Source organism: Myotis daubentonii, chromosome 15 (genome assembly GCF_963259705.1).
Source record: "Myotis daubentonii chromosome 15, mMyoDau2.1, whole genome shotgun sequence".
Classification (NCBI taxonomy): domain Eukaryota; kingdom Metazoa; phylum Chordata; class Mammalia; order Chiroptera; family Vespertilionidae; genus Myotis; species Myotis daubentonii.
Genome location: NC_081854.1, coordinates 9,841,571 through 9,851,326, shown reverse-complemented (window position 1 = coordinate 9,851,326; position 9,756 = coordinate 9,841,571). Strand labels below are relative to the sequence as shown.

The 9,756-nt window shown below is 52.0% G+C and overlaps 1 protein-coding gene across 2 annotated transcripts in view; it reads left to right on the top strand.

Moving 5' to 3' along the window:
- The first annotated feature begins 880 nt into the window (after nucleotides 1–880).
- Nucleotides 881–9,756, top strand: part of DHX34 (DExH-box helicase 34) — a 30,108-nt gene continuing 21,232 nt past the window's right edge. Inside the window, exons 1-4 of one of the 2 annotated variants that reach the window (XM_059666066.1) lie at nucleotides 897–968; nucleotides 2,138–2,286; nucleotides 3,983–4,965; nucleotides 8,579–8,890. In XM_059666066.1, coding sequence (XP_059522049.1) covers nucleotides 4,261–4,965; nucleotides 8,579–8,890 — 1,017 coding nt within the window. In that variant the 5' untranslated portion in view covers nucleotides 897–968; nucleotides 2,138–2,286; nucleotides 3,983–4,260. Of the gene's footprint in view, nucleotides 969–2,137; nucleotides 2,287–3,982; nucleotides 4,966–8,578; nucleotides 8,891–9,756 lie in introns of both variants that reach the window. The other variant, XM_059666067.1, reaches the window with a different exon arrangement.

The following is a 9,756-nucleotide window of genomic DNA, read 5'->3' as shown; positions in this document are numbered from 1 at the left end:
GCTGCTATAGAAGTTAGCACTGCCTGGCGGTCTATTTACCTTGATCTCTGTCTGTCTCCCCCAGTTTCCTTCACCAGGGCATCCTCAGTGCCTAGATCTGACTCCAGAACGGCACTATCACCCTATAACAAAAATCTAACATTTAGCGAGCACCTATATATATGGTAGTGAAAAAATGTATACTCTTCCATTTACAGCGTGTGGCAAAAGTAGGCTTACAGTTGTGAGTATGCAAAACAGAGTTTATTCTTGTATTATTGTCTATTAATTATATTTTTTTCCCGTACAAACAACTGTAAACCTACTTTTGTCCCTCTCTGTATTTTCCCCAACAATCTTGAAAAGTAGGTGATTATCCTCGTGTTATAAATAGGGAAACTGAGGCTCTGTCTGGCAGTGGCCGGCACCGGTAGGATTAAAGAAGACTCACTTTTCTGACCTCACTGACTTATTCGTTCAACCAACACCAGCTAGCTAATCCCTGTGGTGGACGCTGGAAAAAATAGGACCCCTCCCAAGGCAGAAATGGCCCCAGCCTTCAGGGAGCTGGGGAGCTGAGCTGCACTATTAGTGAATTGACAGGATGAATTATACATAATAGAATTATGCATTAGTAATTATTAGTTATAATGAATAAATCTCGGGGTGTTTTAATTCTGTCGGGACTCGGGCTACCTCCCTCGATGGGTTGAAATCCCAGCCTTCCAGCGACCCAGGAGGCGGGTCTCTGAGCGAGTCTCCACTGCAGTGCTTCCACCGGCCCCTAGGGGGCGCAGCTCCGCCCCCTCGAAGCGAGGCGGGGCGGGAGCGCGCGCAGGCGCAGGCGCAGGTCCAGAGGGGGTTGGCGTGCGCAGGCGCAGGTGCATGCGCAGGCGCAGAGGGGGTTGGCGTGCGCAGGCGCAGGACCAGTTTCGGACCCGTGAGGGGCGCTGAGACCGGAAGTTCAAATTTTCGCGGCGGTGGTTGAGGTGAGGGAGGCGGGGCGGCGGCGCCGGGTCGAGGGGAATTTGGGAGCCGGGAACTGAGGGGTCGGGGAGGTCCCGACATGAGGAAATGTCATGGAGGAGGCCGAGGGCCCGAGAGAAGCGGGTGGAGATGGAGCCTGAGCGTCCCCGAGAGAACCTGGGGGACGGAAAGAAATGGAGGCACGAAAAGCTGGGAGAGACCGAGAGGCGGGAGGTGGAGGGAGGAGGGAAGCTGAAAACGAGAGAGACCGAGGGCAGGCGCTGAGGGGCCCCGCCGAGGGGCTCACGGAGGCTCGGAGGGAAATGGCATCGCACCGGGAACCGGGAGGTGGCGGGAAAGGCCGCGATGGAAACCAGCGAACGGAAATAGCCCGGAGAGGAGGACAGTTGAAATGGAGGGACGAGGGACTGAGTCGTGGAGAGAGGCCAGTAGGTATAGGAAGACGGGGACGGTGAGATGGGGGGACCCGACATGAGCGGGAGAGGAAGCAAGAGATGAGGAAGTCAAGAAATAAAGCCTGGCCCTGGCGGTGTTGCTCGGTGGATAGAGCCACGGCCTGCGGACTGAAGGGTCCCGGGTTTGGTTCCGGTCCAGGGCACATGCCTTGGTTGCGGGTGCATCCCCAGTGGGGGGCGTGCAGGAGGCAGCTGATCGATGTTTCTCTCTCATCGATGTTTCTAACTCTCTGTTCCTCTCCCTTCCTCTCTGTAAAAAATCAAGAAAATATATATATATTTTTAAAAAGAAATAAAGCCAGCGGAAAATCACGTTGAAAAAGAGGCGTGAAGGGAGCCGGAATCCCTAGATTTGGGTTTCTCATCCGCCACTTATGCTCATTCTCTCTGCGGCTCAGTAAAATAGTGATCATTGCACCCACCGGGATCGAGTTTTCTGTGCTCTGTTCCACGGCGGCCCCTGCGAGGCTGGAGGCAGAGGAGGTGAAAGCATTGCTAAATACCATTATGAAGGCGCGTTGTGATCTTTGGAGGGTGATTTTTCCCAGGTTAATGCCCCCGGTTCTTCTCCTTGTTTTCTGTACGTTAGTCATTTGGGGGGGGGGGGCGGGGGGGAGCACTGGACTTGAATGCTGGTTAGGATTTAGCTTCTCTGGCCCGGGCCAGGGGCTAACACATTGCCGTGGCTTGAGAAGGGTGCTGTGCCCGTATTGTAGACGCAGAAAACACCCGCGAGAAGTTGATGTGCCGATGAAGCTGAGATTCAAACCCGGATCCACCTGACTCCAAAGCCTTTATTGTCAGCGGCTCTGAACTCTTTTATGGTCACAAACGCCTTTGAGAATGAGTGATGGCTTTCCCTGCAGTAAGTCGCACACACAAAGGGTATGTTCTTTATGAGTTAGGGCTTTTGTGCCGAGTCCAAAACCCAACTGTAAGCAAAAAGTTTCTTTTTAAAAAAATCTTTATTGTTGAAAGTATTACATATGCCCCCCCCCCCCCCCCCATTGACCTGTTCTAGCCCAGCCCCACCGCCCTGAAGACTTCCTTGTGTCGCTCCAAAGTGAGGGTTGGTGGAAATAGCCTCAAGCACTAAATGATGGTGCCAGGCTTCTCCCCAGCTCCTTTCACTTCTCTCCTGTGGTAGCTGCATTGTATGCCTGTGGGTGCCTCATTGCGCCCCCATGCAGGCTCTTCTAGGATAAATATCTAGGAAAGACGTATGTTCAAGAGCGATTACAAACTTCCCTGTTTATATCATCCTTGCCAAGCCACAGTAGATAAAATGGCCAGCTCTTTACCCTGGCCAGTGTGGCTATATAGTTTTAAGCGTCAGCCCGCACATGGAAGTGTCCTGAGTCTGATTCTTGGTCAAGGGCATGCACCTGGGTTGCAGGTTTGATTCTGGCCCCAGTTGGAGCACGAGCAGGAAGCAACCGATCAATATGTTTTTCTCACATCAATGTTTCTCCTCCCTCCCTCCCTCCCTCCCTCCCTCCCTCCCACTCTCTCTAAAAAATCAGTGGAAAAATATCCTCCAGTGAGGATTAACAAAACAAAAAAGGAGATCTTTTCTTTCCTAGTAACGGAGTATAAATTCCAGAGAAAGGCTCTGATATGCCCTCCTGGGGTCATGTATCCACCTCTCAAACCTATCACTAGTTAAAGGGGTGGAGGGTATCGTGATTGGCCAGGCCTTTGTCAATTGCCCAACCCATATGAGGTCTCTGACTTAAAGGCCATCGGAACCGGGTGGAACCCAGGAAGGGCAGCTCTCCAAAGGCAGGTGTGTACTGTTAATCAGAAAAAGAAGGGATGTTCCAGGCAAGCAAAAACTGTATATATAAAAGCCTAAGCGACTGTTACAACCAAAGGAGTGGAACCACCAGTCACTGTGATGTGCACTGACCACCAGGGGGCAGACGCTCAATGGAGGAGCTGCCCCCTGGTGGTCAGTGTGCTCCCACAGCGGGAGTGTCACTCAGCCAGAAACCGGGCTCAAGGCTGGCGAGCACAGCTGCAGTGGCAGGAGCCTCTCCCGACTCTGATGCAGCGCTACCAAGCGGCTGTGCCAGGTGATGAGCGCAAGCAGTGTGGCGCCCGGCCCCAGCTCAGGCTCCTCCCTGGCTGCCTGCCGCTCGGCACACTGCTACCTCCCCCGAGAGGTCCCAGACTGTCAGAGGGTGCAGGCCAGGCTGAGGCACCCCCCTCGCTCCCTGCACCAGGCCTCTAGTACATATATAAAACAACAGTTGCAAAATTGTGCACTGAATTCAAAGGGCTCCCGGGTGTCAAGCTCAGTAGACCGAGGGTTAGGGACCCTTGCCTTCGTCTTCACTGTACCACACCTCTCACGGCTTTATCACAACCCCTGGATGGTGATAAATCACTGGGTCGTCAGAGTTCGGTGACGCGCCTGTCTCTTGCATGTGACCGTGGGGGTCTCAGGGTGGTCTTAGTCATTACCGTCCCTTTTGCTAGGCCAGTGCTTGCATCCAGCAGGCCTTCAGTAAACGTTGCTAAAAATGAACATCTTCTGTTCTCTTCCCCCAAACTTTCAGGGCCTAAAACCCAGGATGAACTTGTGTCCATCCCAGAGATTGCTGCCGAGTCCCGAGGTGCCCTGTGCGTCACCAGCTTGACCCCCCTCGGCCTCTCACTCTGCCATCGCCTGCAGCGGGCCTGGACCGTCCCCGAGGAGGAAAATTAGTTCTTTGAAGAGAAAGTGGTTCCTTACTGCAGGCACTGGCCTCTGCAGGAGTCGGCGATGGAGGAGAATGTCTGGTCCAGGTGATCAGAACCGAGCCAGTTTTGTGACGGCTTTGTGGTTAGGTCCAGCATGCCTCCTCCCAGAACAAGGGAGGACGGGGACCACCGGGACCGGCACCGGGCTCCCCGTGAGGAGGAGGCTCCAGAGAAATGGGACTGGAATTGTCCAGAGACCCGGCATCTGTTCGAGGACGCCTTCTTCCGCGACGAGGACTACGTCCGCCAGGGCTCCGAGGAGTGCCAGAAGTTCTGGACCTTCTTTGAACGCTTACAGAGGTTCCAGCATCTCAAGGCCACCAGGAAGGAGCACCGGGACCCCGGGCATCCCAAGCACAGCGTCCCAGCGCTGGCCGACCTACCTGCTGCTTACGACCCGCGCTACCGCATCAACCTCTCGGTCCTTGGCCCCGACATGCGGGGCTCTCGGAGGCTGGGCAGGCACCTGCCCCCGGAGAGGGTGTCCGAGTTCCGCCAAGCCCTGTTGCACTACCTGGACTTTGTGCAGAAGCAGGCGTTCGGGAGGCTGGCCAAACTGCAGCGGGAGCGGGCGGCGCTGCCCATCGCCCAGTACGGGCACCGCATCCTGAAGACGCTGAAGGAGCACCAGGTGGTGGTGGTGGCAGGTGACACCGGCTGTGGCAAGTCCACGCAGGTGCCCCAGTACCTGCTGGCCGCTGGCTTCAGTCACGTGGCCTGCACCCAGCCCCGGAGGATCGCCTGCATCTCACTGGCCAAGCGCGTCGGCTTTGAGAGCCTCAGTCAGTATGGCTCACAGGTGAGTGGGCGCTGACAGGACCCCACTTTCTCCCATGTGACATCGGGGAATGTGGGCCGTGTTGATTAAGGTTACAGAAGCTCTTACCCTTTGACCTAGCAGTGATTCTTCTAGAAATTTGTCTGCAGATTGGCCTGGATATGGTCCAGAGGATAAAGGTGCTAACATTACCCAGTTCAGGCCGGCCTTGTTTTATTGCGCTTCACTTTGTGCTTCACAGATGTTGCTTTTTGTTGTCGTTTAATCCTCACATGATATTTTTTCCATTGATTTTCAAAGAGAGTGGAAGGAAGAAGGGGGTGGGGGGAGAGAAACATTGATGAGAGAAAGACACATGGGCTAGTTGCCTCCTGTACTTGTCCCAACCAGAAGGTGGGGAGGGAACCTACAACCGAGCTACGTGCCCTTGACTGGGAATCGAACCCAAGACCCTTCGGTGCTTGGCCCAGCACTCTAACCACTGAGCAACACAGGCCAGGGTAGATGTGACATTTTTGACAAATTGAAGGCAAGTCCCTCCACCAGCAAAAAGATTACAGTTCGCTTCATTGCAATTCTCACTTTATTGTGGTGGCCCGGAACTGAACCGGCAGTATCTCAGAGGTTTGCCTCTGTAGCACTTTAACAGTAAAAAAATTAGAAATGTCCTAAAGATTCATCGATCTTTTTTCTAAGTAGCCATAAAAAAAGAATGAGGACTCTTCCTTACTAATGATTTCCAGGGTTCTAATCCTGGCCCTACCACTTAAAATTGGTTGTTGTTGAAGTTAGAATATACAGGCAGTCCTCTGGTTACGTACATGTGTGCTTTATGTTTTTTATTATTTACTAGTAGCCCATTGCGCAATATTGCGCAGTAAACTGCCCACTACTTCCGCGGGAGCTGGCAGGAGCCACAGTGCACCGCCCGGAGCTGCGCTGCTTCTGCGGGAGGCAGGCGCGCAGTCTCCTCTCCGGGCCTGCACTCAGCTGCAGAGGCTGCAGGCCAGCCCCCTGTCCCTGTCCGTGTCCGTGTCTGTTCCGGCTGGAGCCGCCTCCAAGCCTTCGCGATCAGGATCACGGGCCGCAGGCAAGGTGGCTCCTGGGTCCCGGGGGTGCCGCCTTGCCTGCGGCCCGGCTTTCCGATCGCGATCACCGGCTGGGGGCAGGCAAAGGCGCCCCGGTTCTCCGATCCAGGGCCACCTGGCTCTTGCCTGCCACCTGGGTTTCCAATCACCGTTCTTCCGTCCTTTCCCTTTCACCTCCCATCATTGCACCTACGTATGCAAATTAACCACCATCTTTCTTGGCAATTAATTTGCATATCACCCTGATTAGCCAATGGGAAGCGTAGCGAAGGTACGGTCAATTACCCTGTTTGTCTTTTATTAGATTAGATTTACCACAAGCAAAGGGCAGGAATTATTGTCTTTTACATGTTTTTTACTGTGTCACTTCATTACTGCTGGGTATGTGCTCCATGTGAGTGACGTAGGTGCTTATGTAGGTCGGTTCTGACTTAACGGCGAAAATTGCATTATGTCACATGGTAGGAACGGATCTCCGATGTAAACCGAGGACCTACTATACTCAGTTCAGTAAAATACGTGTATCATAAGTGTACAGCTCTGAGAATTTTCACAAGTTGAATGTATTTGTGTAACTGGCACCCAGATTTTTAAAAATCAAACTAGCACCCCAGAAACCCTCTTGTTTCCCCCTCTTGTTACTACCTTGAGGCGCCCAAGGTCCTCACTGTTCCTAGTGATAAATGATCATCTTAGTGCGAGGTCATCACACCTGAGTTCATGATAGACGGTCACAGATTATCTGCCTCTTTACCTTTTTTAGGGAATAGCCAGGTATGTTCTCTTTGGGTCCTGGCCGGTGTTGCCCAGTATTAGTTCTGGAAGGTTCGTCCTTGGTTTTGCATGTAGGTGCGTGCTGCGCGGTCAGCGCGGTACGTCTCCCCTTGTGAAGGCTCCGTGTGTATTTGCTCCTTCAGCTGTCGAGGGGGATTTGGAGGGTGTCCGGTTTTAGGCCCTTGTGAATGGTGCTGCTTGAAGCATTTTATAACGTGCCTTTTGGTCACCTTTGGTGACTATCTTGGGGGTATATATCTAGGAGCGGGGCGTTTTCAGCTTTCGCGGGATACTGCCAAACCGTTTTGTAACGCTGTCGTACCAGTTTACACTCCAACAGCAGTACATTCCACGTCGTCACCAGCACTTGCTACAGTAAACTTTTCATTTTAGCTTTTCTGGTGGCTGTGTAAGTGGTACCACATTTTATTTTTATTTTTAAAAAAAATTTTAAGCATTTTTATTGATTTCAGAGAGAAGGGAGAGGGAGAGAGAGATAAGAACATCAATGATCAGATAGAATCATTGATCGGCTGCCTTCTGCATACCCCACACTGGGGATCGAGCCCACAACCCAGGCAGCTGCCTTTAACCAGAACTGGGACCCTTCAGTCCGCAGGCTGATGCTCTATCCACTGAGCCAAACTGGCGAGGGCTGGTATCACATTTTAATTTGCATTTCCGTGATGACTAAGGACATGAGCACCTTTTCGTGTATTTATTGGCCATTTGGAGAGCCTGTTTTGTGAAGTGTCTGTTCAAGCCTTTCTCCCATTTGTCTTCTGTGTTGCCTGTCTTTTTGTTCTTGATTGCTAGGTCTTTATCAGTTCTGGATAAGAGTCCGGGGTAGGATTTATGTGTTGCAAATCTTGTCTCCTACTTTGTGAGCTGCCTTTTATTTTCTGAATGGTGTCCTTTGATGACGGTGTCTTTTCATTTAAATATAATCGAGTCTGTCATTTTCTTTTTGTGGCTGGCACTCTCTGGGCTCTGTTTCAGAGGTTTTTGCCTGCTTTAAGGACATGAAGATATTCTGTTTTTTTCTAATAACTTTTACATTTAGAAATATAATTCACCTGAAACTGATGTGTGTGTGTGTGTGTGTGTGTGTGTGTGTGTGTGTGTGTGTGTGTGTTTGATGTGAGGTACCCTTTAGGCTGTGTTGCCTTGGGTGAGTGACCTCAGTTTCCCCATCTGTGAAGTGAGGATAAGAAGAATTCTTACACCCTGTGGTGGTCGTGAGAATGAAATGAGTTGATAGGCATAAAGCATTTATAGTAGTTGGTGGCACATAGTAAGGACTTGAAGAAAGGCTGATTATTGGTATTATAATAATTAGTGTCATAGCCCGGGGTCTTAGATGTTTCAGTGCATTAGCACATACAATTCTCACAGGAGGGGGTGGGAGGAGAAAGGGGTCCTAATATTTGGTGACAGGAGAAGATTTGACTTTGGAGGTGGGCACATGGTGCAATACACAGGTCTTGTAACATAGAAACCCACACCTGAAACCTATATGTTCATGTTGACCAGTGTCACCCCAATAAATTTAATTAAAAAAAAAATTCTCACAGGAGAACACATAAGTGTCTGAGGGACAGAACTGCTTGCCCAAAGTCAACGACCCCAAGTGGCAGAGGTGGGAGTCAAACCCAAGTCTGTTGGACTCGAGTCTGAGGCGAGGGCATTTGCTCAGATTTCACTGAGGGCGGGGTGAGGGGCTGGTGCCCAGGCCCAGGTCCCCTCCCGACCACCTCCTCCGCCCACCCCAGGTTGGCTACCAGATCCGCTTTGAGAGCACGCGTTCGGCGGCGACCAAGATCGTGTTCCTGACTGTGGGGCTGCTCCTGCGGCAAATCCAGCGGGAGCCCAGCCTGCCCCAGTACCAGGTCCTGATCGTGGATGAAGTCCATGAGCGCCACCTCCACAACGACTTCCTCCTGGGCGTCCTCCGGCGCCTGCTGCCCAAGCGGCCTGACCTCAAGGTCATCCTCATGTCGGCCACCATCAACATCTCGCTCTTCTCCAGCTACTTCGGCAGCGCCCCTGTGGTGCAGGTGCCCGGCAGGCTCTTCCCCATCACGGTCAGTGCTCCGCTCCCCGACATCCTCCCCCCTCCCACCCGGTCTCTGGCCCAACCTGGACCTGTCCCTTCTCTGTCTGCTGCTCTGCTTCCCTTCCCTTCAGTTAAGGATATTGTCTCCCTTCTCTCTCTCTCTCTCTCTCTCTCTCTCTCTCTCTCTCTCTCTCTATCTCTCTATCTCTCTCTTTCTCTATCTCTGTCTCTTTTATAGCTGCTGTATCTGTGCATTTTCATGTGCTGGGAAGAGAGTTAAGTGCTTATTAGAGGAGACCCAAAAATACAAAGGCTCAAGTGACATAGAAGTTGATTTTTCTTATATAACAGGCTGATGGGCAGCTCAGTTCCATGTGGTCATCCAGGGACCCCGGCTCTTTCTCTCTCATTGCTCTGCCGTCTCATGGGTGGGTTTCTCAGACCCAGTATTGACCTTTTGTGCTGGATAATTATTAGCTGTGGGCGCTGCCCTGTGTGTTGTGGCATCATTAGCAGTATTGTTGGCTTCTATTCAAAGATCCCAATGGCATCCTCCTCTCCCAGGTGTGATACCCAAATGTGTTTCCAGATGTTACCAGCTATCCCCTGGGGTTGAGCACCACACCTGGTAAGAGTCCTAGGGAGTGTCCTGGTCTGTATGGTCAGAGTTGTAGGAAGAGGAAAGGAGCGAAAGTCCAGGGAAAATCCAGTGTGTGTGAAAGTTGGACGTGCCCTTGTAGTTACTTCCATTCTAATCTCTGAAGTACACCTAGCTGCAAGGGAGGCTGGCAGATGTCATCTCTCTCTCTTTCTCTCCTGTGTTCCAGGGAAGACTTTCTGGGAACCACCATGGGTCTCCTACACCGATCTCATCCCATTCTCACAGCAATCCTG